Source organism: Ziziphus jujuba, chromosome 7, assembly GCF_031755915.1.
Source record: "Ziziphus jujuba cultivar Dongzao chromosome 7, ASM3175591v1".
NCBI classification, from domain to species: Eukaryota; Viridiplantae; Streptophyta; class Magnoliopsida; order Rosales; family Rhamnaceae; genus Ziziphus; species Ziziphus jujuba.
The window spans coordinates 14689460-14716215 of NC_083385.1; the positions used below are offsets into that span (position 1 = coordinate 14689460).

General features: G+C 33.9%; 3 protein-coding genes and 1 long non-coding RNA gene across 6 annotated transcripts; 3 read left to right on the forward strand and 1 right to left on the reverse strand.

Moving 5' to 3' along the window:
• Positions 1 to 4545: 4545 nt before the first annotated feature.
• On the forward strand, positions 4546 to 10411 carry LOC107425071 (uncharacterized). Of its 2 annotated transcripts, XR_001582083.4 has the most exons (10): positions 4549 to 4792; positions 4921 to 5026; positions 6725 to 6863; positions 7314 to 7422; positions 7507 to 7643; positions 8738 to 8874; positions 8955 to 9061; positions 9309 to 9436; positions 9635 to 9769; positions 10087 to 10228. XR_001582083.4 is itself a non-coding variant. In XM_048479880.2 (9 exons), the coding sequence occupies exons 1-9, from the start codon at positions 4748 to 4750 to the stop codon at positions 10244 to 10246; spliced, it is 1068 nt and encodes a 355-aa protein (XP_048335837.2). In that variant the 5' UTR covers positions 4546 to 4747; the 3' UTR covers positions 10247 to 10411. The 2 variants fall into 2 exon arrangements, 1 of the variants encoding a protein (XP_048335837.2); XM_048479880.2 differs by lacking the exon at positions 9635 to 9769 and having other exon boundaries at positions 4546 to 4792; positions 10087 to 10411.
• Positions 10412 to 11412: 1001 nt separating this feature from the next.
• On the forward strand, positions 11413 to 15935 carry LOC107425072 (protein RMD5 homolog). 2 transcript variants are annotated; one of them, XM_016035005.4, is made up of 3 exons: positions 11413 to 11604; positions 12893 to 13039; positions 14524 to 15935. In XM_016035005.4, exon 3 carries the CDS (start codon positions 14580 to 14582, stop codon positions 15738 to 15740), a length of 1161 nt encoding a protein of 386 aa, XP_015890491.2. In that variant the 5' UTR covers positions 11413 to 11604; positions 12893 to 13039; positions 14524 to 14579; the 3' UTR covers positions 15741 to 15935. The 2 variants fall into 2 exon arrangements, with proteins under 2 accessions (XP_015890491.2, XP_015890490.2); XM_016035004.4 differs by lacking the exon at positions 12893 to 13039 and having other exon boundaries at positions 11415 to 11604.
• Positions 15936 to 18692: 2757 nt separating this feature from the next.
• Positions 18693 to 21626, reverse strand: LOC107424989 (E3 ubiquitin-protein ligase WAVH1). The gene is made up of 2 exons (XM_016034905.4): positions 20912 to 21626; positions 18693 to 20818 (listed from the first exon to the last, which is right to left on the reverse strand). Exons 1-2 carry the CDS (start codon positions 21302 to 21304, stop codon positions 18986 to 18988), a joined length of 2226 nt encoding a protein of 741 aa, XP_015890391.3. The 5' UTR covers positions 21305 to 21626; the 3' UTR covers positions 18693 to 18985.
• LOC112492593 (uncharacterized) lies at positions 21569 to 22071 on the forward strand. The gene is made up of 2 exons (XR_003057024.3): positions 21569 to 21691; positions 21792 to 22071. It is a non-coding gene; the product is annotated as an uncharacterized LOC112492593 (long non-coding RNA).
• The last annotated feature ends 4685 nt before the right edge of the window (positions 22072 to 26756 follow it).

Here is a 26756-nt window from a genome sequence, read left to right on the forward strand (position 1 = left end):
AGAAATCCAAGGTGAGGGCAAAGTAATCCTGAAGATGACCTCGGGGAAAGAGCTGACTCTGAATAATGTATTGTATGTTCCAGACATTCGCAAGAATCTGGTATCTGGATCGCTACTGAGCAAACATGGTTTTCGCTTAGTGTTTGAGTCAGATAAGTTTATTTTGTCTAAATTTGGGATGTTTGTGGGAAAGGGCTATGTAGTCAATGGTTTATTTAAACTGAATGTAATGACTGTAAAGCCTAAAGAAATGAATAATTAACTTAAATCATATTCCCACATTTGAAATTGATTCCAATCATAAGGGTGAAACTTGTGTGGAAGCAAAAGTAACAAGGTCATCATATCAAACAATTGATAGAAATAACAAACCTTTGGATTTAATACATAATGATATATGTGATTTAAAATTCGCACCGACTAGATGTGGTAAAAAGTATTTTATCACCTTTATTGATGATAGCATGAAATACTGCTATGTATACTTGCTTAAAAGCAAGGATGAGGCTATAGAGAAATTTATTCTCTGTAAAACGGAAGTTGAGAATCAACTCAACAGGAAAGTTAAAGTGATCAGAAGTGATCGTAGTGGAGAGTATGTAACTCCTTTCGGAGAATATTGTGCTCAACATGGCATAATACATGAAGTTACTCCACCATATTCACCACAATCAAATGGTGTGGCTGAACGGAAAAATAGAACATTGAAAGAAATGATGAATGCAATGTTGATAAGTTCTGGAGTACCTCAGAACTTGTGGGTGGAAGCCATTTTGTCGGCAAATGACCTTTTAAATAAGGTGCCTCAGAAAGATAAAGTAAAGACACCCTACGAAGTATGGAAGGGAAGACAACCCTCCTACAAATATTTACGAGTGTGGGGGTGTCTAGCTAAAGTAGTTGTACCTACACCTAAGAAGGTGAAGATAGGTCCCAAAAATGTTGATTGCATCTTCATAGGATATGCACAGAATAGTAGTGCATATCGGTTTCTCGTGTATAGGTCAGAAATTTCTGATATACACAAGAACACAATAATGGAATCGAGAAATGCATCATTTTTCGAACACATTTTTCCATATAAAGTGGAAGAGGGACCGAGTACGTCTAAACGAACTTATGATACTATGGATTATGATAATCATGATAGTGATCAAGAACAAGAAACTGAGGTTGAGCTTAGACGTAGCAAGAGAGTAAGAACGGAAAATTCTTACGGTCTGGATTTTCTTACTTATATACTAGAAAGTGAAGCTCAAAGCTTCCAAGAGGCCATAAATTCTCCTGAAGAGAATTTATGGAAAGAAGCGGTTAAAAGTGAAATTGATTCCATCTTGCAGAATCACACTTGGGAGTTGGTAGATCTTCCTCCAGGTTGTAAACCTTTGGGTTACAAATGGATTTTTAAAAGGAAGATGAAAGCAGATAGAATAATAGATAAATACAAGGCAAGGCTTGTAATTAAGGGATACAAGCAAAAAGAAGGCCTTGATTATTTTGACATTTATTCTCCAGTAACGAGGATAAATTCCATAAGGATGGTACTGGTAATCGCAGCATTGCGGGATCTTGCAGTACATCAAATGGATGTGAAAACAGCCTTTCTGAATGGAGATCTAGAGGAAGAGATCTACATGGAGCAACCTGAGGGTTTTACTGCTCCAGGACAAGAAAGGAAAGTCTGTATATTGGTAAAGTCCTTATATGGACTTGAACAAGCTCCAAAGTAATGACATCAAAAATTTGATAATGCCATGCTAAAAGATGGGTTCAAAATAAATGAATGTCACAAGTGTATCTATGTAAAAGATACAGAGAATGGATATGTTATTCTATGTTTGTATGTAGATGACATACTCATAGTAGGTAGTGACGACAATATGGTCCGAACTACAAAAGCCATGTTAAATTCTAAATTTGACATGAAAGATATGGGGCTTGCAGATGTGATTTTAGGTATGAAAATCACGAGAACTTCGAATGGAATCATTCTTAGTCAAACTCATTATGTAGATAAAATACTGGCTAAGTTTAGTAATAATGATACTAGTATAGCCAGAACACTCATAGATATGAGTTTACACTTATCCAAAAATAAAGGAGAAGGTGTATCTCAAGTAGAATATGCTAGGGTGATTGGAAGTTTGATGTACTTGATGAGTTGTACCAGATCAGACTTAGCCTATGCAATAAGTAGACTAAGTAGATACACGAGTAATCCAAATGAAGATTATTGGAAAGGGATCGTTAGAGTACTAAGATATCTACGATATACTCGTGAATACGGACTGCACTATACAAGATATCCTGCTGTATTAGAAGGATACAATGATGCAAATTGGATATCAGATATAAATGATTCAAAATCCACTAGTGGCTATGTATTCACATTAGCAAATGCAACTGTGACATGGAAGTCCTCAAAACAAACTGTGATAGCTCGATCCACTATGGAATCCGAGTTTATTACTCTAGATAAATGTGGTGAAGAGGCAGAATGGCTACGCCAATTTTTAGAGGACATTCCGAGGTGGCTTAAACCTGTGCCAGCAATAAGTTTACATTGTGATAGTCAATCTGCGATTGGCAGGGCACAGAATATTATGTATAATGGAAAGTCTAGACACATTCGTCGTAGACACAATTCCATTAGACAATTAATCTCAACTGGAGTTATCTCAATAGACTATGTGAAGTTAAAAGATAACATTACGGATCCGCTAACCAAAGGGTTAAAAAGAGAACTAGTTGAGAAGTCATCGAGGGGAATAGGATTGAAGCCCGTGAATAAAGTCAATACGATGGAAACCCAACCTAGTTGACTGGAGATCCCAAGATCTAGGTTCAATGGGACAACTCAATTGTAAAGACTAGTATGGATCACTGTGGAGGGTTAATCCTCTATCCATTCATATGATGAATCAGTGATAGAAAGAGGTTAAGCATAAAAGTATGCTTTTAATAATTCCTATAAGTGTGTGTTTAGTAATCTATGCATAGGTATGCTGATTATATAAGAAATAGGAATCACCTATGTGAGAGAGAAGAGTGGCCGCTTCAAAGGAGAATTGTTTAGGGCACAATTCTTTAGAAACTCTTGCAGAACCAGGGAGGTGTTCAGGGCCAAAATGAACACAACAATGAGAACTGAAGTGTACCAGGAAGGAATCATGTGTGGGCTATGTTGTCATTTACACAAAAGATGAAATAGTTTCAAAAATATCGCTTCTACCATAAGTCAGTAAAGAAAATGTAGTTTCTCAAGGGAAGGTTCAAAGAGTAATATCTACCTATCATTTGCAAGTTCCGACTGTAGAGCTTTACCACTAGAGTCATGTTTGTATTTTTAAATCAAATCATTCATGTGGGGGATTGCTAGAGTTGGGCCTAGGCGCACAAGTGTGAATGATTTGGGTTTTCGGTTGTTGAGTTTTGTAATAATAATTTTTATTTAAATCAAATAATATTTTTGATAATAGTGGGAGATAGTTTTACGGGAGAATAACTCCTTGGTGAGAGTTTGAAGGTTGCACGTACTGCAACGTTCTTTTCAATTTTTATTTTTGAAGAAAATACAAGAAAAAAAAAAGGGTTTTTTCATAGTTTAACGAAGGAGGAAAAAAAAAACAATGGTAAAGTGAAGGTACACAGAGAGGTCGAAGAGAAAAGCTTCAGAGGTACTGAATCTTAAAGCTTTTGTAGCCATTGTATCCTGTGAGACGTTCGCTACAATACTCCTGCACCGGTGGGCGTAAAACGTCTTAAGGACACTGTGGTATCACACAGGCCTCGGTCAATTTTTCTAGAAAGCAGATCAATTTCAAAAACCTACAGGTTCTAAAATACTTTACTTATTTTGTATTTATTTTTATTTATTTTGCATTAAATTGTCCACATGTATTTATATATATTCATATATGATATTTTCCCAACAAAATATACCGTGATTTTAAAAATGCAGATTATCTTCTTTGAAAGTACGTATGCATGGACCTCAACATAGTCACTGCGTGAGTTTTAATGCTTTTTAGAATGGGTTTATGATAATCTTATTTTAAATAATATTGAAAATTAAAAAAAAAACTTTTAAAATACTTGTTAGGTATTATCCCATGACAAATAAAATATTATTTAACATTATTATTATAATAATTATTAACCAGATTTATATAAAATAAAATATTATTTATCATTGGTATAAATGATTAATTAATGAATTTATATATTGAATAATAATTTAAATAGTTATTTTTAAATAATTTATTTTTAAATTTTAATATAAAAATAATAAAATTAAATATTTTAATTAAAATTAATTACATAAATTAATGATAATTATTAACTATAATAAATAAATAAATTCTGATCATAAACTCTAATCTTTTATTAAAAATTTGCAATTATAGAAACAAAAATTAATCAAAAAAGTCTTCTTTTTTTTGGGGATATAATTTTAAAGCAAAATAAACAGCAGAAACAATATAAATTGTGAAATTTAAATAAAGTTAATGAAGTAAATCAATAAAAAAAAAAAAAAAAAGAATTGGACATCATATTCCCAAAAAAAAAAAAAAAAGGGGAAAAGGTCAGCAGAAGTTGATTGATTTAGGAGTGGCACATGGGTTGGGTCAGCACGCGCCCTTGGTTACATTGAGGGCTTCGCAGGACAAAATTGGAGCGAGGTCAAAATCCGGTTAATCATCTGGGGCTTAGATTTTCAGCCGCCTGTCTGGACCCTCGGACCACCATGGACTACCACAACAAGCTCGTACTCGCTCCTATGGTTCGCGTTGTGAGTTCAAAGCCTCATATAAATTTTTTATAATTTATTTTATTATATATATATTTTTTATATATTTAATTTTATTTGTTCAGTTAGATTTTTTTTTTTTTTTTAAATAAATTTTCGGGGTGGGTTAGGGGACGCTGCCGTTTAGATTACTAGCTGCAGAGTATGGTGCAGACATTACATACGGGGAGGAGATTATTGATCATAAAATGCTCAAATGCGAGCGCAGAGTAAATGGTATTACTCATTTTCTTTTATTATTAATTATAAATATGCAAATTAACAAATTTTTTTTTTTCTTTTAGTGCTTTTTCCTTTGCCTACTAGTAGTTATTTTGCTCTAGCTGTCTCCGAAATTTTAAAATGTATTGTTTCTAGTTTGCCGCTATTTCTTCCTGAAAATTTTTGCATCTTAATTAGGCTGGTAAATGGTAATGGCTGCTCAAATAATTTTATAACTTGAATTAAAGTTTTCCTTTTTTTAAATTATTATTATTATATGCATAAATATATGTATAGGTGTATTCCACCAGTTGTTGGCCGAATTTAGAAAGTATTAAAATTTGAGTAAACACAAAGCAACATGTTTTTGTACTGTTTGTCTATTGTTAGAAGTAATGGTATTGGTAATCGGTCCTCTGTCCCAGTTATATTATGCACGTTCAATAATTTTGACGTTCGTTTTGTAAGTAATATTTTAGATGCTGACTTATAAATGCCATCATTTAGCTATGGAAAGTCATTGTTTGAAATATCATATATATATATATATATATAGATATGTATGTATATATGTGTGTGTAATATATTCTTATGTTAAGGATAACTAACTTGTTTTTAAAGTAGTCCTGCGTCATGATTAATGACATGCCAACGATCTTTCCTAAAATGGTGGAATGTACCCCTTTTTTTTTTTTTTTTTTTTTTTTGGTGGTTATGAAATCTTACGAAAGTTTTTCTATAGAAGCATTATGCATTTGAGGGCGGTCATTGGTCTCTGGAATGATTAATGCTGCTGAGTTAGGCATTGCATGTGCAAGAAGAGATGGTAGTTTCCCTCTGCCCCCATAATGGGATTGCTTGAACATGATGAGCAATTGGGATGCCATCAATCTGTATGCAATAATTGAGACATGGGAGGTTGATTGTTTGGAGTCTTTGCACCTTTTAGTTGGAGATTAAAGAAGGAAGAACAAAATCACTTTCCTAAATAAGGATTTGGGAATAAAGCATAAGATGTGATAGGAAAGCAAGGATTTGGATCTAGTCTGTTGCATCAGCTGAAGATTCCAAAGCTTTAGTAAATGAGAGAGAGAGAGAGAGAGAATTCTATATTTAGTAGGGAAAAGTGTTGTTGAGTCTAATTCTGCAGGAATAATAACATTTCCTTAGCGCTGATAATTCTTCATTGATTACGAGATGTATGTAAATTTGAAGATTATAAAGTCGTATTAGGTGTTTTGTTATGTTTTGGAGTTTGTGCATACTAGCTGCATATTATTCTGAGGGAAAAGAAAAGGGAAAAAACATAAAATTTTCTCTTATCCATTATTTTGATTTGTCCAGCATTGAGCAGGAAAGATATGATAGAATCTAAAGTAAAAACCTCTTTCCCTGGAAATTTCTCATTAGGCCCATTGGTTTTCACGAGTGAATGGGATAGAAACAGCGTCTAAGGTAGGACCATGCTTCCCATTATGTACATGGGTGAATGGAAATACTTTCTTGTCCCTTCTCTTCAATACCTTATCCCTAGTGTTGGTGAACTTTTTAAACCAAAGTTAATATGAAATGGGTTATCTATGCCTTCACTAGTAGATAGATTCATACTAGTTGTTAATGGAAATGGATGAAGCAAATTATTTGGTCTCTCAAGAAGCTTATATTTTTCTTTTTCCTAATTTCTGACTAGCTTATATTTTCCTTCTTCCAAAGAACATATTGGATCCATAGATTTTGTGGAGAAGGGGACTGAAAGTGTTGTTTTCAGAACGTGCAATGAAGAAAGGAAGCGTGTGGTATTTCAGATTGGCACCTCAGATGCTTTAAGGGCTCTGACTGTTGCTCAGATGGTGTAAGTTAATATGAAATTTATTTTCTTCTCCATTACGAAGTCAAATCCCTTCAATTTTTTACTTTATATTATTCAATTTCTCATTTGTGTTCTCGATTTAATGTTTCCTTGCAATTTGTTACTAGGACTTAATATGTAGAAACCTTTTAATATATGATATTGTATGGAAGAGTGGTCCAACCATTTGCATATTTACTTTTTTTTACCAAGAATTTTGTTTGCAATGTATGTCTTAGGTGATTTTCATGAATGGAAGAGTAATGAAATAGCATTTTATTCTTGGCAAAACATGTTGGCCAATGATCGTCCTTGATTTGCTTCATTCTTGACAAACATTTATCTCATGTATTATTCCATTTGGACAAACATCTATCTCTAGAAAAATAGATCTGAGTTGGTTGAACTAAATTGGTTTCACCTAAAAGTTTATTTTCTATTTTCCTTTTTTAGGTGTAATGATGTTGCTGCAGTAGATATAAATATGGGTTGTCCCAAGTCGTTTTCTTTGAGTGGGGGAATGGGCGCAGCACTGTTGGCTAAACCAGATCTTATTCATGATGTATACGATCTTACCTCCTTGTTTTTATTCTAACTATAGAATGTTTTTATTTTCTTAACTCTTCATCTTTCTTTCTAATTGCAGATATTAACAACCTTAAGAAGGAACTTGAACATCCCAGTAACATGTAAGATTCGCCTATTAAAATCACCTCAAGATACTGTGGAACTATCCAGACGTATTGAGAAAACTGGAGTCTCTGCTCTTGCTGTCCATGGAAGGTAATCTCTGGTCTACCCAGTTGTTGGCGATTATTACTGATTTGCCTATGAGTGCACCTGGAAGCTCTGTATTTACTAATAGTAATTTGTTATAATTCGCATTTGAGTTGGCTCTTTAAATGTTTGAATCAGCATCATCTTTTTTTCTTTATTTAGAAATGAATTTAAACGTGTCTTTGAATTTTTCAATAAGTCGAAGAAGTTGTCGTACCTGTTCGATTTCGTAGCTTCTAATTAAGTCCACATTAATGAAATCTACAGTCTTACGTAAGAAGGATACTAATCAAAAAATTCTAGAATGTTATTTCTAATTAATATGTAAGGGAATTTTGACGTAAATAAATAAATAAATAAAAAGGTAGGGAGAAGTTAGAGCATAGGATTTAGTTTTATTGATTGAGAATGGCTTTAAATTGGATTTAAATGCAATTAATAGAATCAGGCAATCAGCTAGCAAGATGATTTAAGAGCAGTCAGGAAAATAATATTGTTAAGAAGAAAGTGTTTGTGCTTTATTAAAATCACACTGGTTGTCATTGTAAAATTTTGTGGTGGATGAAAGTCACAAAGCATATAAGCTCTCAAGAGTGTGCGAAGAGGTGATATTTTTGACCGCTGAATTTGTTAGGACTTTGCAGCCATAGTTAATAATTTGAAGCAGGAATGTGGAAATTACTTCTGTTATTTCACAATCATATACTTGAACCATGAGTTGATAAGGGAAAAGGAAGTCGTTTTGGTTATTTGACTATGAGGATACAAGTAGCAGAGAGGAATGGATGAGAAACTATTAAATTTTATCAAAGTGAATGAATGGGAATGGTAAAATGGTAGAACATCCTGTAGAAAAAGATTAGATTTTAACACAAATAAACAGATTCTGATTAGCACAATGCATGCCCAAGTATATTGAAAGCTCAAAATCCAAAATATGGGAATGATAATAGTATATGAACGAAATGCAAATTATTCTTCAAAGGTTTTTATGCTGTAACCTTTCTTGAGAATCACACTCTTATTCTATTTTCGTGAAACAAAAATTTATGTTTTTCCAAAAGCGTTGGTAACATATATTTCTGTTTTATGACTTGCAGAAAAGTCGCAGATAGGCCAAGAGATCCGGCTAAGTGGAGTGAAATTGCTGATGTTGTAGCAGCATTATCCATTCCAGTTATAGCAAATGGTGATGTCTTTGAGCATGATGATTTTTACCGCATTAAGCTTGCTACAGGTAACTATAATGTTAAAAAAAAAAAAAAAAAAAAAAAAACCTATTTATACAGTTTACAATTGTTCATTGAATTCTTGAAGGTGCCTCATCTGTGATGGTTGCAAGAGGGGCTCTCTGGAATGCTTCAATTTTCTCCTCCCAGTGTAAATTACCTTGGGAAGATGTGAAAAGAGAATATGTTCGGAAGGTAAATCTCACTTGATGACGGCCTTTAATTACCCATGCAGTTCTGTTTTATTTAGCATGTAGAAATTTCCTTTCAAAGTTTGTTGCAATTTGGTGTTTTCCCATTGAAAAATTGTTTTTATTCATATTTAGATGGGTAATAATATTTACTGATCTGATTCCAATGTTGCTGTTAGATTTGCTTTTTAATGTGTCCTATTGGAGCTTGTGCATCGGGCAGCTAACTAAATTTTGGCTCTTTACCTCAGAGCATCTTGTGGGATAATGATATTAAAAGCACAAAGCACACGCTGAAGGAAATGATAATGCATTATTCTTGCCTTGAACTTGCAGAGGGGAAGGCCGTGATAAAATCGAATTCCTTGGCAGATTTAGCGTAAGTTTGATTTAAGATTGCTTATCTAGTTCTTTCTTGATGTGATGTGGTTTAGTTTTAAATTAGGTGTGATTATATTGTTTCCTCTCTTGTTTCTTACATGAAACAGCTCTATTAATTTTCATTAAACAAATGTAACTATGAAATACTATGATGACCACTCCCTTTTTATTTATGGTTTTCTTATTAATTGTACAGGCAACTCTATGGAGAGGATAAATACTATGATTTTGTTACTAGAAACTGATTCTTGGTCGATAAAAGTTGATAAAGTCGTATGGTTTTGTTGAAGAGCATTATCTGTCGTCTCTAATCTGCATTGAGAAGGATTAAGTGAGTATGAGCTTTTTTAATTAGTCAGGGGAAAAAAAAGAAAAAAAGAAAAAAAGAAAAAAGAATTATTTGCCTCTGTGGCAACAAATGTTTAATGTGGCAAACTATCATTGGAGGAATCACTTTTATGCATATATATACCTTGTGTTTCTCTATATTTTCCCCTTTTTTTGTTGTATTTACACCTGGAGTGATCCATATTTAGGCTTTGTTTTTGCATTGGGATCAGTAGTGCTTCAATCTGTTGCTGCACATCATAGGCATCTATCCATTTGACTTCTGTTGCATATACTTATTACCTCTCTTTTGTAATTTAGGGGGAGGATTCTGATGATTTATGCTAGAAGTCATGCAGAAGCATTCCTGGGCTGGATTAATCCAGCAAGCCGTGGAAATTCAAAGCTTCTATGGCTCAGGAGCTCTCCGAATGCAGTTAAGCTGGAGGTCTCAGAGCATTTGTTTCTTGTAGGCTTGTAGCTTAAACATTTAGTCGGTATAGCATCCCAAACTTATTTTTTTGTTGTAATGATTTTCACGCGTTTTTTTCAATACAAGTGATGGAGAAGTTAAAGGGTATATCATACATGTAAGGATAAAACTCAATTCAAATTTTTTGAACAAAGTTCATTTTTTTTAGTTTAATTTAGACGATCATTGTATGAAGAAAAGCCATTGGACCATCTCGAGAGACTTTTAACACATTAACAGCTATTAGTTCTTCTGGAACAATGATTAAAGTTGAGTTTCTATTTTTTTTTTTTTTTTTCTTTTTTTGGTAGGAGGAAACCAGCCGCTTGGCAAGGGCAATTAAGATTTGTAGCTAAAATTGTTAGTTTATAAATAAGAGATTACAATGGTGGAAATAAACAAGAAATTCGTCTTTACTCAATGGCTAATTAAGCTCCCAGTATTTAAATCGTGTTAAAAAATCTAAATTCAACACCATAGAAAATGACGGACTATTTTATAACATATTATTCTGAATATATATCTTTAAGAATTATTTTTTGATTTAAGTGTAATTTTACCAAATCATACAACGAAAGTATTCAGAAAATATATATATATATATATATATAATAAATTTAATCTTTCTTTTTCTTTTTTTTTTTTTTTTTTTTGGTGCTCAAACTTATTATACATGTTATGTCCGAAAAAGAAAAAAATATGATCATAATTTTAAAAAATACACATATCAGGAAAACAAAAAAAAAAAAAAAAAAAAACCGAAACAAACCCACGTTATTTTATGTAAAATACTTACTTTATTCTATGTCGTCATTTATAATCGAACTATCCAAACTACCAAATTGTTCTAAATCAAAGGCGACAATAATCGACTCGAGACTTTCTTGAAACTGAGCTATCAGTCACTTGGCATTTTTTTTATTTAATATTCTCTGAATCTGAATCCAATTATTTGCATTCTGTATTAAATCACTCAATTTGGAAAAAATAATAATAATAATTAAAAAATAATAAGAGAGAGAGAGAGAGAGAGAGGTTGATTTTCCATTTTATTATAAATTTTCAAGGCAAAAATCCAAAAACTGATGGATGAGATGCAATCATATGATGGAACAGTTGGGGGGCCCATCTAGGGACTCAAACCGACTTTACAGAACGGTCTAGATTTGATGAATGGGCCACCAGTTATCCACACCCAATCCTTGCTCCTCTCTGAAGACCTAATGAGAGACCAAAGCCAAACTGCGAAACTCCGACTTCTCTAGCAAAAACAAATAAATAAATAAACGGAAAAGCCAAATCTTTTTTTTTTTTTTTTCCTTACGGTTTGGGCGTTTTGCCTTCACTTTCTACCAACACTCTCTCAGGTTCGTCTTCTTCTTCATCTTCTTCTAACGCTTTTTTGCTTCTCCGTTGTATGCTTTCTCTCTCTATATATAGATATGTATGTATGTGTTGGTGTGTGTGACTGCATTTTGATCTGGAAATTTGTTCGTTTTTATGTAGAAGTATGTATACTGAATCTAGCTATTTGAGTATGTTTGATTGGCCTGCTTGAAGATCTTATAGCATTTCTATTTTTTTTTTTTTTTTGGGGAGAAAATTATAACTGAGGAAATCTTAAACCGTTAATTTGGTTTTGTGGATTTCGGTTATTGAATATGTGATTCCTGTTTGAGTGAGCATTCTGGTGTTATAGATAGCATCATCCTTTTTTTTTTTTTTTTTTCATCTTAGAAATTATGGAGTTTTCTGGTCAAAGTTTGAGTTTGTCTCGTCTATTTATTGGAGGCAATTATACAGGCCTGATTGAATAATAATAATAAAGAGATTCAATTTGCAAAGTTGAATAAATTTTATTATTGATATATTGCAGTTAGAACCTGACTTCTAATTTGTAATTGTATTTCTATGAATTTTATTGATTGAAATCAACACTAAACCCTTGATATAGATTTCTTGTTCTTGGTGGATTAGTTTTTTAAGTCTTTCTTAAATAGGGGTTCTTTTTTTGGTTTTTGGCCCCAAAAAAAAAAAATAAATAAATAAATAATTCCTTGCAAATTGAACTTTTTTGATTTGGGATAACCTTTAGTTTCTTTGAACTTTTGCTAGAGTTGGTTCTTACTCTATTCGAGTATCATTTCAAATTACTACACCATTCAAATTAGCCTTTACTGGTATTGTCATTTCTTTGTTTTCTGTTGAAGTGCGAAAAAAGCAATGAAGAAAAGGGAGAAACGGAACAGAAGGAAAGAAAGATTGCTTTGTTTTCAAGTTTCATGGATGCTTTATTGCTTTTCTTAAATCTCCATGGATTCCATTTTCTATTTACGTTTAGGTCTAATTCTGTATTGCAATTGTATCCTGGGCTGGAGGTTTGGTTTAGATTTAAAAAAAAAAAAATTCAGTATTTGACCTCAAGTTTATGACAAGATTAATTTTGGTGATAGTAAATTTTGCCATTCTTGATGCATATTAAGATGATGTGCTGTCTTTTATTAATGGGTAGGATGGAAAATAACGGTAAGGGCACAAAAAGCTAGAAATTACATCGGCTAGGCTTCTCTTGCTATCATGTTATCTTATGCTTCCTTGATTTTGAATCTTCAAAGATTTCATATAGAAGTTATTTATTTTATTTGTGGTATTCAGGATCGTTAATCAATTCATCTTGAGATTAAATAGACCATTGTGTTATTCAAGAATTGAGGTATGCATTCTCAATATAGATCATAGAAGGTAGGATATAGGTTGCATGGACATGTATGAAGGTCACAGAAACAAGTTTATACTGACAAGGTATGGAATTTCTCTCAAGAAATATATATATATATATAGGCATTAGTATGGATGTAATCATGTCCTATAAGTGTTACTGTTCTCTTTTTCTACTAAAGATGGTTTGTTCCGACATGCTGAATACCATATATTTGAGAAATATAGGATGCCAATACAGATTGAATATTTTCATTCTCAAATTCTAGATAAAGATAAGTATTGGGTATGTAGCAAGAATTATTCTAAAGGACTAGGATGACATCAACATTTTTTTTAAAATCCTTTGAGGCTTATGCCTTGAGGTCCACCTTGACGAAAGGTGCAGCTGTGTAAGGCTATTGCCTTGAAGCTTTAGCCTTGGCACCTTGTGCTGAGGCTTACTGCTTTATGGCTTAAGTCTTGAGGTAGTTGAGGCATAAGCTTCATCTTTGGCCTTAATTTTAGTGGTTTTTCTTTTCCTCGTCTCTCTCTAATAACTAACCTAAAGGCTGTATTGAGAGAGTATATGAAACCATAAGAGACTGGAAAGAGAGAATAACTAAATTTAAAACTATTGAAACTAAGGAATAGTCAACTTAGTTGTTATAAATTTAATGTTTTACTTATTATTCTATGTTTCCATGATTTTTTTAGTACTTTTTATGTTCTTATAATTTTATTTTTGTCTAATTGAGGCTTACACCTCGCCTCAGATTAGCAAAAGGCCTCTAGTAAGCCTTAAAGACTTTTAAAACCTTGGGCAGTAATTTTAGATACAACTACAAGGTAGATGAGTCTGTGCTAGTTAGATGGTGAAAGAATAATGTAGTTGAATCATGTTGAAACTAGTTTTCTGGATTTAGCAAATGAATAAGCATTATGTTATTATGATTTTTATTTTATTGCATTATTTATTTTTACCTTTTGCTTTCTGGGACATTTGTTTCAAGTCAATTCTGTTTCATTTGCAGCATTTCATACAAATAACCATTGTTAATAGTTCTTCTACCTACCATAAGTTAAACGTTATTCCTTAATTAATCCTGTTGCTTTGCTTTGGGAGATTGGTATGTTCTGTTCATGCTCTTAGTTGGGATAGTTATACATATTATGTACATGCCATTATATTTCAGCTTTTTGCTTGATTTGTTGCCATCTACTTTTTGTTTAATCTTGTGAAAGTAGTAGTTTTTGCTTTTGTGAGATAGTTAAATGTGGTGGTACTGGTACTGACTGTTCACTGTCTACTAAGATCCTGAATGAATGGATGCAACACAAAGATTTTTTTAACTTTGCTTTCTATACTCTTCAATCACTAATGATTCCTGTATAAGCTGATATCATGTTATTTTGAGCTCATACCTTGCTTCCACTGTCTGTTAAGATTTCTTTTCTTTTTTAATTGGATGCAGTAAGAATCAACATATTCTGACAGTTCCCAGTTCGGGATTTAAGCCTTAAAATGACATGATTGATGCTGTTTACCCAAAAAACCATGACTCATTAATCTCTTTCTTTACTTGCAGCTGCTTTGCATCTTGATTTTCATCCCAAAGTACTGATATTTTATATCTAAATTACAATGGAGCTGAATACCATTAAAGATGCATTTGATCGTGTTTCCAAGAAGCAGAAGTTATCCTGCTCTAACACCCAAGAAGTTATTGACCAGATTGACCAAGAAATTGAGCAAGCATTACAAAAGATACAATCAGCCAGCAATCCTGACTCCCTACTTGATCATAGACCCATCCTTGTTGAGCTTAAAACCAAATTAAAGGATATGGCTCCAGTCACTCAGCTGGAAAGCACGCAGAAAGACTTAAACTCAGCACTTAGCAAGTATCCAAAGCTTCTTGAGAAATCATTTAATCCAGATATATCCAAGGCTTATAGAAATATTGAGTTTGATACGCATACAGTAAACCAGATAATTGCCAGCCATTTCTACCGCCAGGGCCTGTTTGAAATAGGTGACCTTTTCGTACAGGAGGCTAATGAACCAGAATCTGTGGCTGTAATAAAATCTCAATTCCAAGATATGTATCAGATACTTGAAGCCATGAAATCCCAGAACCTAGAGCCGGCTCTGAAGTGGGCCACTTCCAATGCCGATAGACTGAAACATAATGGATCAGACCTTCTTATGAAACTTCATAGCCTACAGTTCGTGGAAATACTGCAAAAGGGAAGCAGAGATGAAGCTCTCAACTATGCCAGAACTTACCTTTCTCCTTTTGCTTCCAACCATATGGATGCAATCCAAAAGCTTGTGGTCTGTATCCTTTGGGCAGGAAGGCTTGATCGTTCTCCATACTACCAATTATTATCGCCAACCAATTGGGACAAGGTGGTGGAGGAGCTAACCAGGCAGTTCTGCAAAATTCTGGGACAATCTTATGAGAGCCCATTGGCTGTAACCGTAGTTGCAGGAGCACAGGGATTGCCGCCACTTTTGAAGTTCATGAATGTAATGGCAGGGAAGAAACACGAATGGCAGACCATGAAGCAGTTGCCTGTACCAGTCGAGTTAGACAAGGAGTATCAATTCCATTCCATCTTTGTATGTCCGGTGTCAAAGGAGCAATCTACCGAAGAAAACCCACCAATGTTGATGTCTTGTGGTCATGTGCTTTGCAAGCAATCTATCATGAAGATGTCCAAGAACAGCACGAAATCTTTCAAGTGTCCGTACTGTCCATCTGATATTGATGCTATACGTTGTAGAATGCTGTATTTCTGATGTTGTATTTCTCAAGTTCAAAGTTGTATCGGTCTTTCTATGTCCCTTACGAACCGTACTAAGCTTTGTAGAAATTAGTATGTTGTGTAACTCTGATGTTGTGGTTGGTCTTGATTGTAGAAGCTGTTGTGTTCTGTACTGCCAGTTGATGCATTTATTGTAAATAGAAATTCTTTCACCTGACTTTGGACGAAAGCAGTTAGGTCTCTACCTGTCTACCATTTAAGTTCCCTATTGGTTTAGCTAAGAAAAAAGTTCTATAATCCTAAAACCAGTTTTGACATTTCTGGTACCTGAGGATAACATTCTTGCTTCTTGGTTAAGCTCTAGCATGCTTAGAGCTCCTAAGTTGGCAGGGTCAAGCTACTCTTAAAGCGTTCCATTTGGGCTCTGAGTATGAAATGGTTTCAAAACGGGTAATGGGTCAAACTCCTATCCCATATCCAGCCCTACTAAAGAGCCATGGCCCTGGCCTGCTCAAAGGCCCTTGTCCTGCCATCATCAAAGTGTTTTTGTTTCTGTTTTGTATTTTTAGTTATTATTTATTATTAGCGGCAAAATAGTATTTTTGCCACCGTTTATGTGATAATGTTGTATTTTAAATTCTCAGTTAACACTTTTAAGCATAATAATAAGCTATAGGCTTTTTTTTTTTTTTTAATTTTTTTTCAATATGTTCTATAAGCCTGAAATTGAAAACGAATTTTTTCTAATCTTATCAACTTATATTCCAAATTCCACATGGCTCTAATGAGAACAAACCCATCTTCCTCTCCCCACACCCAAAATAAAATAATAATTATAATAATAATAAAAGACCAATCTTTTTCTTTCTGCTTGGCAGTGATAGCTACTAAAGAATCCTTAATATTGTCACACACTAAAGGAACAAAGCTACCCCCACAGATGTATAATCATAACTCGATGGTAAAAATATTTATGCCCAAATTGTTAGATATAGAAGGAAAGGATATCCTTCTTTTTTAATTTTGTGTATATAAAAATGGAAAAAATGCTAACAAAGTTGTATGTTCCTTCGTGATGCATTGCACATTGGAAAAGTAGCTATAAAAAATAAAGTAAGCATTCATTAACTCCACCAAAAGGGACTCAAAAAAGTGTGCGCAATTTAAGGAAAAATCATCAGTACCCCCAAAAAGAGTAGTAAAAAGAGCTCCTGAGCAGGACACTATGGAAGAGTCTTAGCCAAACCCTTTTTGATGCACAAGTTTATGTCACTCCCTTTTTAACTCTTTCACGAAGATTTTAGACTTGAAAAGGTCTTTACACCTTTTGGGTTTTCCTTCCATCTTTTTTTACAATCGTGTTACTATAAACTCATGCTAACGTAAAAAGTATAAAAAACCCACCCAAAAAAAAAAAAAGCTTCTTTGGTATATATAAGAAGAAAAAGAAAACAGTGTCTTACAAAAGTTAAAAAGTAGTTGTTCAAAATTTTAACCAAATGGAGATGAGCAGCTTTGTTCTGTAGACTGTAGGTTTCTGATCAAGTTACTTCCTAAATAATGTAACTGTGAATATATTATAATAATAACCTTGTAGTTGGAAAAGCTCAAATTGCCAGAATCTTTTCAGTGAACAAAAAAGTACCCAGTTTTGGGATCAATATAAAGGCAATCAAATAATTTTTTTGGAGAAAAATTTTAATGAAGTAATTCGGTCAATGCGTTATAAATGTTTCACTATCAGGGTTCTCCTTTTAAAATTTTTTTATACGAAAGTAGAAACCTTTGTATTAACAAACCGATAATATCCAAAATAATAATAAAATTATGGAGAAAAAGAAAGGAAGATTGGATATGGGATAATGGGGCCAAATAAAAAAAAAAAAAAAAGAACGATTAAGATGTTGAAAATGAAAACAAAGGTATTTAAGAACCAAACAAATCAAAAGGTACGTGGAGTGGATGTGGTGGTTTGATTTCTTGTAGAATGTGGGACTGACACGACAAAGCTCAAGAATAGACAATAAAAAACACCATTAATTTTTTTATTTTTTTTAAATGCATGTGGAAATTTTCTTCTAAAGGATTGTTCATGCACCTTATGCATTTCTCTATTTCAGGTAATTATCATTATCTCACTTTCACACTTATTTATAACTTCATGGAAAGAAAATGAATCATATCTGCAAGGACTAACTATAATTATGATAAAGGGAAATGTATGATGCATTTCTCTCTCTCATATACACGAAGAGAACAAATAATTGCCTAGCCAAATCTTTTTGAGCTTTCTTTTTTGGTACCAACATTGGAAAAATCTCGCTCATTTTAGTGCGTGACACATGAGAGATGCGCAATATAAAAAGATTAAAGAAACGATTTATATAATAAAGTATATACATTTAACAATGTCAAATATTCCATGTCCCGTCGAAATATGTTGAGCAGCATGGAATTTCAAATCCCATGTTAAACTATGAACTAGCAAACAAAAAAAGTCATAGGTACAACAAAACCAAATTGTATATGAATGATTAGGACAAAAAACCCTTCAATTCTACAATTCTTAAGCTAATCGAAAACCCAATTTTTTAAATACATAGTTTAGCAATCCCTTAACAACAAGTATTTGGCTGCATCCTAAAATCTCTAAAACACAACCAGACCCACCCTCTTTGTTTTCAAACCCTACCAAAACCACTAACCAGCTCATACCTTATATAAACATCCAAAAATGTACCTATTCAATATTCATCTTCTGCAGCTAATTCCATAATACACGTCCTTATTGATTTAGACCCAACAACCAAATTATCTACATACATATATATTTGTTTGAACAGAAAGAAACAAAATTTACCTTCCATCACTACCATTTCAATATCCCACATTTTCGTCTCCCTGAATTTTCTATATATATATATAGTTATGTTTCGTTGATGGGAAAAGAAAAAAAATAATTAAAAAAAAGAAGATGTAAGGACAGTGAAGACAAATAAAGAGACAGCCACACTGCTCAATCAACTCATGTAGGGTACTCTCCTATACACTGCAGAAAAGGGCCTAACCGTCGGGTATTGCTTGTCCTCATTATGGGCCTGGGCCCTCCATTTTCAATCATTTTCCTTTTTCTTTTTACCCCTTTCTGCTCATTTTTTTCTCTTTTCGAAAAATACAAAAACTTTTTTTTTTTTTGGGATATATATTCAAAAATATTTTTTTTTCTGTATTACAAAATATTTTAAAAAAAATAACCACCAAAAAAAAAAAAAAAAAACCCTAAAATCTGGCGCTTTCGAAGCCGTGCAGATCGCTGACTCTGTTCATTGACTTCCTCATGATAGCCAGTTTAGCTAATCTTTCGGCGGCTCGCCAAGCCGAAGTCGGCGTAAGCGGGTCGGGGTTTTCGTTTGTCCGATTCAATTCCCGTCCGTTAACTCTCTGTCTTTGGTTCAGTAATTGTTGCTGTCGACGCCGGTGAAGATCGGACAGCTCAGCCTCCAAGCCGCGTATGTATTCGTCGGCTGAAGCCGAGCTAGACTGAAGCAGCAAGGCTCTAGCCGACGTCAGCAAGTGATGAGAGCTAGACAGATCGTTGTGCTCGACTAAGCGGCGAGATTCAGCCACGGCTCGAGTAGCGACGTGGAGGTTTCTTAACCGTTCGATATTCGGGGAAGATGATCGGACGGCATGGGGCCTAGGAACGAGCAGCGTCTGAGCGTTGGAATACACGAGCTCCTGAGTCGTTGGATCTTTGTGGGTTGATCGTACGGACAGCACGTGGTGGGCCCCGAAGGAAGAAGTGGGTACTTTCATTTCCACCAGAAGCTCCCTCTCTTCCTCGGCATAAAGATCACCGAGCCGGACCGAACCGGTACCAAGCGCCGCCGGTCTACCAGTGAGTGAATAAACCGCCGCAATCTGGGCTGGAGACGAACCGGTCGCGAACCCCAATTGAAGCCTAAGATCTTGAAGCACCACGCTCAACAAACTGCCAACGCATTTGGCGAACACGTCCTCCGACGGCGCGTGGCCGCAAGCGGCGCTATCATTGAATGCGATGGTGTGCACGGGGATATCCATGTGAGTGAAGCGCGTGGATGACACGACGGGGGACGATCGCTGCTTCTGATTGCCGGGGCCGGAGCCGAGATCGTCGTGACCTTCCGATAGAAGCATGATCGTGGCGACTGGGTTCTTCTCGCGCCGATCTTCGAGAACCTTCGCGGCCTTCTTGAGCGCGTCGTTGACACACATACCCTGGCCGACGCCAGCGATGGCGTCGACGATCCGGCGGGCCGATCTTCGACCATTGGTGGTCATTCTCCTGAGAGGTAATAACCTCTTGGAAGTTGCAGAGAAAGCGACGATGGATAGGCGGTCCGTGGAGCAAAGCGAGGAGATAACCAAACGCATAGCACGCTTCATCATTTGGAGCCTGGCACCGTTCGTGCTCGCACTCACATCAAGAACCGTCACCAGATCAATCGGTGCACGACTCGCCGGATTCAGCAACGACGACGCCGTCCCGCCGCCAATGGCTGCCGGAAACGGCGGAGCTTTGATTTTCAAGACCACCGCGTAAGTCTCATAGCTCCTCCCGACAGTCACAACCGCCGCCTCTGGCAACAGTCTCACTTCAACGTTTCTGATGTTCATATAGTTATGTGCAATACAACGAGGGGTCGAAGCGGAGTTGACGAAGAAACCTTGGAACTCAACGGCGCCGTTTTCATCGTCACCTTGTTCGGATTCGTTCTCGTCGGATTCGGGTATGGGATTGAACCGAGCTCCGGAAGTAGGAGACATGAGTGGTTCGTCATCGTCGTAGACTCTCAGAGACTTGGTTTTGACTTCTCTGAGCTTGGATGGTTCTCTGGTCTTATTATTATTAGTATTCACTCCGGTTGGTGGAATAATATTGTGAGTATGGTGAAGAGAGAGCAAAGGAAGTTCCTTCCAGCTTGTATTGCAAACAGGGCACACCAAGATTTGGTTCTTCTTGACGTGCGAAGCGATGCAAGGGAAATGAAACGAATGCGAACACTCGGCCGTGAAAATGGCTGTTCCTTGACCAGCTTTCACGCTCTGCAAACAGATTCCACACCTACTCTGCAAAAAGAAAAAATGAGGAAAAAGACGAACGTCAGCAGAAAAGCAATGGAATCGAAAGCTGTACGGGAAAAAGGGATGGCTTTGGCTTACTTTGGAAAGCCGTAAACTGGATTTGAGTAGCGAGAAGCTTGAAGGCGATTTGGGAGATGAAGGATTGGAGAGCTGAAACAATCTTGGGCTGTTGTTGTTGTTGATGTTGTTCTTGGTCGGAGTTACAGAGACGTTGCATTGGAGCTTTGGGCTATTGGGCAAAGACGAAGTGGGTGTGTTTGCGGTGGTTCGGCATCGGAGGCTGGGACTAGAAACAGGCTGAGATTGCAATCTAGGCGTAGATGGGTTGGAGAAAAACCCAAACTTGGAGCTGATTTTGGGACTCTGGTTGGTACTCGAGTTGTCGCAATGTTGCTGTTTCTCTTTCAGAACTTTAGACTGTCTGTCTTTCGGGATCGATGTGCAGAAAGCTCTTCTCCAACCAGTCACCATTTTTTTCCACAATAACGATTTTCTTCTCTGGAAGTCGAATTAAAGGAAGCAAAATAGCAGAGCATGGAAATAAAACAATAAAAAAGGAAGTGGGTATTTTAAAAAGAAAAAGAAGAAGAAGAAGTTGGAGTGTGGATTAGATAACAGAGAGGGATTTGGTGTTTGCTCTTTCCCATGTTTCTATTTCCTTTCTTTTGTCTATCTCTGTGTTGTTTCTATCTTTTTTCTCTTTCGAAAGCCACCAAAAAGACACACTGCAATGAAAAAGAGCCCCCCCCTGCCAAAAATTCAATACCAACTTCTCTCTCTCTCTCTCTCTCTCTCTCTCTCTCTGCCTCTCTGGGATATGGGATGTATATGCCTTACAAAAATATAGAATTTGGAGGAGTGCGTGTTCTTCTTCTTTTTCTTTTTCTTTTCCACTTTTTTTTTTAGAGGAAAAAAAAATTCTAAATTTTTAAAATTATATACATGGTGTGACTGACAGGTGGAGGTTGATTACATACTGTAACAAGTCAACGGATGAAGGAGGTCTTGGAATTAGGAATACCGCTGTCCCATTCCCACGTTATGGTCACCGACCTTTCTCTCTCTCTCTCTCTCTCTCTCTCTCTCAAAATGAATGGGTCTGAAAATAGGAGGAGATCTCAATCTCTTATTCTGATTCATGGATGGTCTTGTTAAGGTCCATTTTGATTCACTCTTTTTCTTTCTTCCTATTCGTCTTGCCCTTTTTCTCACAATAATAGATTTCAAAGATTTTCTTCTTTTTTTTCTTCAAATTTAATTTTATTTGTTTTATTTTTTTTTCCTTTATTTGGTCTGACATTTTCATGCATGAATATTGAGGTACTGACATTTGGGTGTTGTTTTAAATGCTCATTCAAAAATATATATACATATATATATATATTATTGATCTTCTCCGCAAATGTGGGGTCCATTCCGTTGTGAATTAATTGCACAGGATCTTTTCATTGAAGGCTTAAATGGTCATTTTGTTATTTTTATTTATTAAATTTTATTTTTCAGTATATTATTAATTAGTTCTCATTTATTGCAATAGAATAACAGCCATTATTTTTTTTCTTTTTCATCGATCCCTAGAAATCCAGAATCCAGTGTGGGAACAGGAAAAAATATAATTAAAATAATAATTTTCTAACCGAAAAAAAAAAAAAAAGAAAGGTTGAAACCCAAGTCCAAAGAGATGGTGTGGGTATTAGGGTCTGCCTTACTTCTTTAGCTGAATTTTATATGCATTAATGTTTTTTTTTTTTTTTTAGTTTTGATTTTTTTTAAAAAAATTCAATACATCATAAATTTATAAGAGATTCTTTATTTATTGAATATTTTTGTACAATAAAACCGAAATAGACTTGTTAATCTAATTTTGTATTCAATTTCCTCCTTACTTGTTGACCACTAGAAAATAATAAAATAATATAGATGTTAAAATAATTTAAAGTATGTTCAGTTTGGAATTTAATATAAGTTCTTCTTTTTTTTTTTTTCTTTCTTTTACAGAAAGAAACTAGTCTACCGGATATAATATATATTTTATTCCAAAATAATACACCTTTACTTTTTGTCCCAAAAAAAAAAAAAAAAGAACGAAAAAGACATCCCTTTATTCTTATTTTTGAATGATACAATAAATATTCTGCCTTTTTATTTCCTTTTGTTTGCCAAGAAAATTTTGTCTCTAGATTTTGGCATTCTTATTATTTATGGTATGTGAAATGTTAGGATGAAATTGTAATGTTAAGGATAGTAGGATAAAATTTTGAAAAAAAAAATTAATATCCATGACATTTATTTGAGACATTCACAATACTTGGCAGGGTATTAGCTCACTTCCTCCACCTTCTGGTGAGGAGCTTACTTGGAAAGAAAAATAAAAAGTAATTTTAAAAAATAAGCCCTATCCAATTATTAAAAATAATTTTAAGAAAATTCATTGGCTACCATTCAATGGCAAAGTCCACTACTTTCAGATAACAAAAGAGCTTAAGTTCAAAACCTTTACCTTGATTTAAAATTTTAAAAAAAATTAATGTTACCTCCCCTCCCCAAATTTTGATGGGATTTGAATTTGTTTATTAATTTGGAATTGAATATTTAAGGTGTATTTAATTTGGGATACAATTATTCTGAAGACAGAGGTGGGGGCTTGGATTGGATGGACAATGATTGTCTTTGTGGGGGGTCACTTGTGGGCTGAAATGGTCCTATAAAAATGGCGGAGCAGTTAGCAAAGCAGTGTTACAAAATATATATTTTTTGCTAGAAACTATTACAAAATATATTAGATTAGAGGGATGCCTTTCATTTCATTATTTAGTTCAACACATCCATTAATTCCCAATTGTTCAACCTCTTTTTTAAGGAACAAAATATTTGAAAATAACTAAAGACCATAAAATCATATATTTTATTTTCCTTTTTTAAAAAAAAAAAAATACCTATCTTCTTTTACTTAAAATGACAATCATATAAATGATGAAACAAAAATAGTTATAGTATGTGATGGATATAAATGAAACACGTTGAAATGTTGCAATTTTATTACTGATATAAACAACAAAAAAACAACTGGCTTTATATTATCCAAAAAAAAAAAAAAAAAAACAGAAAAGGTTTTATAGGAATCAAGTTTTGTACTAATTATAAAATATTTAATAAAAAAATAAATAAAAGTCTTGAGAAAAGGACATTGAATTATTGATGGTACATATAACAGGATTCAAAATTATGTTATTGTTTTTTTCTTGATTTTAAATAAATTTTTGAAAAATTTGAGGGTTTCTGGGGTAGAAGTAAAGTACCTTCCCAAAAAAGCAGTACAGGGTCTATTTGATTTGACAATTAACACTGTTTTTGCAGTCAATTATATAAGATAAGATAGAGAGATAGAGCTCTCTCTCTCTCTCTCTCTCAATCACATTCTCATGTGCCGTGCCACAACCTCTAACGGCGTTAGATTCGGCTGACGGTCCGCCTTCCTTGGAAATAGCAACCGGCAGGGACGGTGTTAGTCAACTCCCTCGGAACTCGGCCGTACGGTCTTTAAAAAAACCACCATCGCGGTTAAAAAAAAAGGTAAAATCAAATATAAATTCAACGATCCAAATTTTACCAATCAGTGTCAAATAATTGTGGGTTTTTCCACCTCGTTAATTGCGTCCATTTTTTTTTTTTTTAAATTTTTCCAATGCTTTTGCTATTTTTTCCTCCTCGCGGTACACTATGTTTCCTATATTTATTTATTTATTTATTTTTGTTTTTCGTAATTAAAAATTTACTGGCAACCGATTGATGTAAAATACGTTTATACGTTTATGCCCTAATTTTGTGTCCACGTGGATTGTGAGCACGTGATGCCTTCGTATTTATAAGTTATTAACTTTAAAAAGTCTAGGACCTTTGTTGCGTGTTAGTCAGAAAAGGGCTTCTATTACCGAGATATACAACTTATTGTATTATTTAATTACCAAAAAAATAAAATAAAAGAAAGAAAAAAAAAAACTGTTGTGTATTATTTATATTTAGCTGTTTTTTATGTCAAAAATAAACAAATAAATAATTGTTCATTATGTAAATTTTTGCATCTTTATTTACTTACTTATTATATATCCAATTGAACTAAAATGGAACACATCAAATTTTTTTTAAAAAAAAAAATTTGAATAAGAACGAAGGGTATTTGGGGAATTTTTTTATTTTTTTTGGGGGCATTTTCACAAAAAGTTAGCAATTTGCAAAACACTTTTCTAAAAATTATTGATTGAAGAAAAACAAAATGTTTATAGGTAATTATGATTAGTTTTATATATTTCATTAAATTATGGATATCAAGTGGATCGTGGTAGAAAGTTAGAAATATAAGAAGGTAATCAAATATGAAACTGATTATACATAATGTATAATGAAATGAGTGCAAAAAATCTGAATAAACTGTAAAACTAAGTAAAATGAACAAGTAATCATAGGAATGGGGTATTGTAAAACAAGATTTTATCTTGATTTGAAAGGCAAATTGTAAATGCAATTGCTTGTAAATGTAGGTGTAAAAGAATGTATAATAATGATTTTAGATTATGTAGATATTGAAAGAGAAGGAGAAAAAAAAAAAAAAGGTAGCAAATTCAATTTGTGCATTTGATTGGTATGTATTATTGGTACACTATAGACAATCAATACCCCATCCCCCCACGCACGCACACACACACACACGAAAAAACAAAAAAAAAAAAACAAAAACAAAAACAAAAAAAAAGGAAAAAGAAAAAACAATTGACATTGATCATGTCAATAATAGTATTTGCTTTCTCAATATTTTTTATTGTAACTTTTTTTTTTTTTTTTTTTATTTTGGTGGCTGAATCCTCACCCATTTGCATCTACTTTCATGGTTTTGGTCTATTTATGTACCCAAATACATGAACACATAAAAACTTTGCTCTCTCTCCCCTAAATACTAGCTCTTGTGCTTGAGAACACAAGAAGGAATCAACAACAAGATGCTTGAAAGGAGCTTATTGAAATGATTTCTTTTATTCATTATTTCTTTTATTTTCTTTTATTTTTTTTTTTGTTTTCTAAAAAGCCTGATTCAAATGATTTTATTACTTCATATCCTTCCACACCAATCCATAAACCCACCTGGTAATGTACAGCTCATTTGTAGAAAATGATGCTAATTAAAGCTAAAAAAATTTCAATAAGAAAACCTTATTTCCATTATATTAATTTGTTTAGTTTAAAGGGCACAACTGCCTTTGACCATACTCCATATGAACGAATTAGGTTTAAAATATATAATCAGGATCATGTATTTGTAAACTTTTTTATATATTAAAATCTTTTTATTATGAACAACAAAATCTCCCCCAATTTTCCATTTTCACTTGAGAGAATCAATAGAAAAATGACCCAATTTATGTGTGAGATCTAACATGGTGTTTGTGTGTGTGTATATATATATATATATAGATATTGTATTCTTATAATGAATATCCAAAATGGATCAGACTTGGTCAAATAAATGGGGCCGGCATGCATGTTTTTTGTACACTGCCTCCCCAATTAATACTCAAATTTTGCCTTCCCTTTCCTTAAAAATATATCGTCTCCAACTAGAGGGAAAAAAAAATCTATTTAAGTAGTATCTCATAGTCATATGCCTCTTCCTTTTTTTGTTTTGTTTTTTTTTTCCAAAAAAAAAAAAATCATACTATAGTTGAAAAAAATTAATTAATTGCACATGAAAGATTTTTTTTCTTTTTATTTGGGATGGAAAGATGAAAGACGGAAACCCATATGACATGTATAGTACTACTTCAAGGAAGACTTCATCATATTCTTTTTGAACTTCACTTCAAGGAAAACTTGATAAGGAAAGCTGATTAATAAGTCAGCAAAATCATATATATTTGCTTAGATCTAGATG

Excerpts from the sequence above, each read along its gene's own strand:
- LOC107425071 (XM_048479880.2), top strand. The coding sequence starts at position 4,748 with ATGGACTACCACAACAAGCTCGTACTCGCTCCTATGGTTCGCGTT. Across the intron at positions 7,644-8,737 it reads GCTCTTGCTGTCCATGGAAG|AAAAGTCGCAGATAGGCCAA; the intron begins GTAATCTCTGGT and ends TATGACTTGCAG. Across the intron at positions 8,875-8,954 it reads CCGCATTAAGCTTGCTACAG|GTGCCTCATCTGTGATGGTT; the intron begins GTAACTATAATG and ends GAATTCTTGAAG.
- LOC107425072 (XM_016035005.4), top strand. The coding sequence starts at position 14,580 with ATGGAGCTGAATACCATTAAAGATGCATTTGATCGTGTTTCCAAGAAG.
- LOC107424989 (XM_016034905.4), bottom strand. The coding sequence starts at position 21,304 with ATGGTGACTGGTTGGAGAAGAGCTTTCTGCACATCGATCCCGAAAGAC. Across the intron at positions 20,819-20,911 it reads CCAGTTTACGGCTTTCCAAA|AGTAGGTGTGGAATCTGTTT; the intron begins GTAAGCCAAAGC and ends TTCTTTTTGCAG.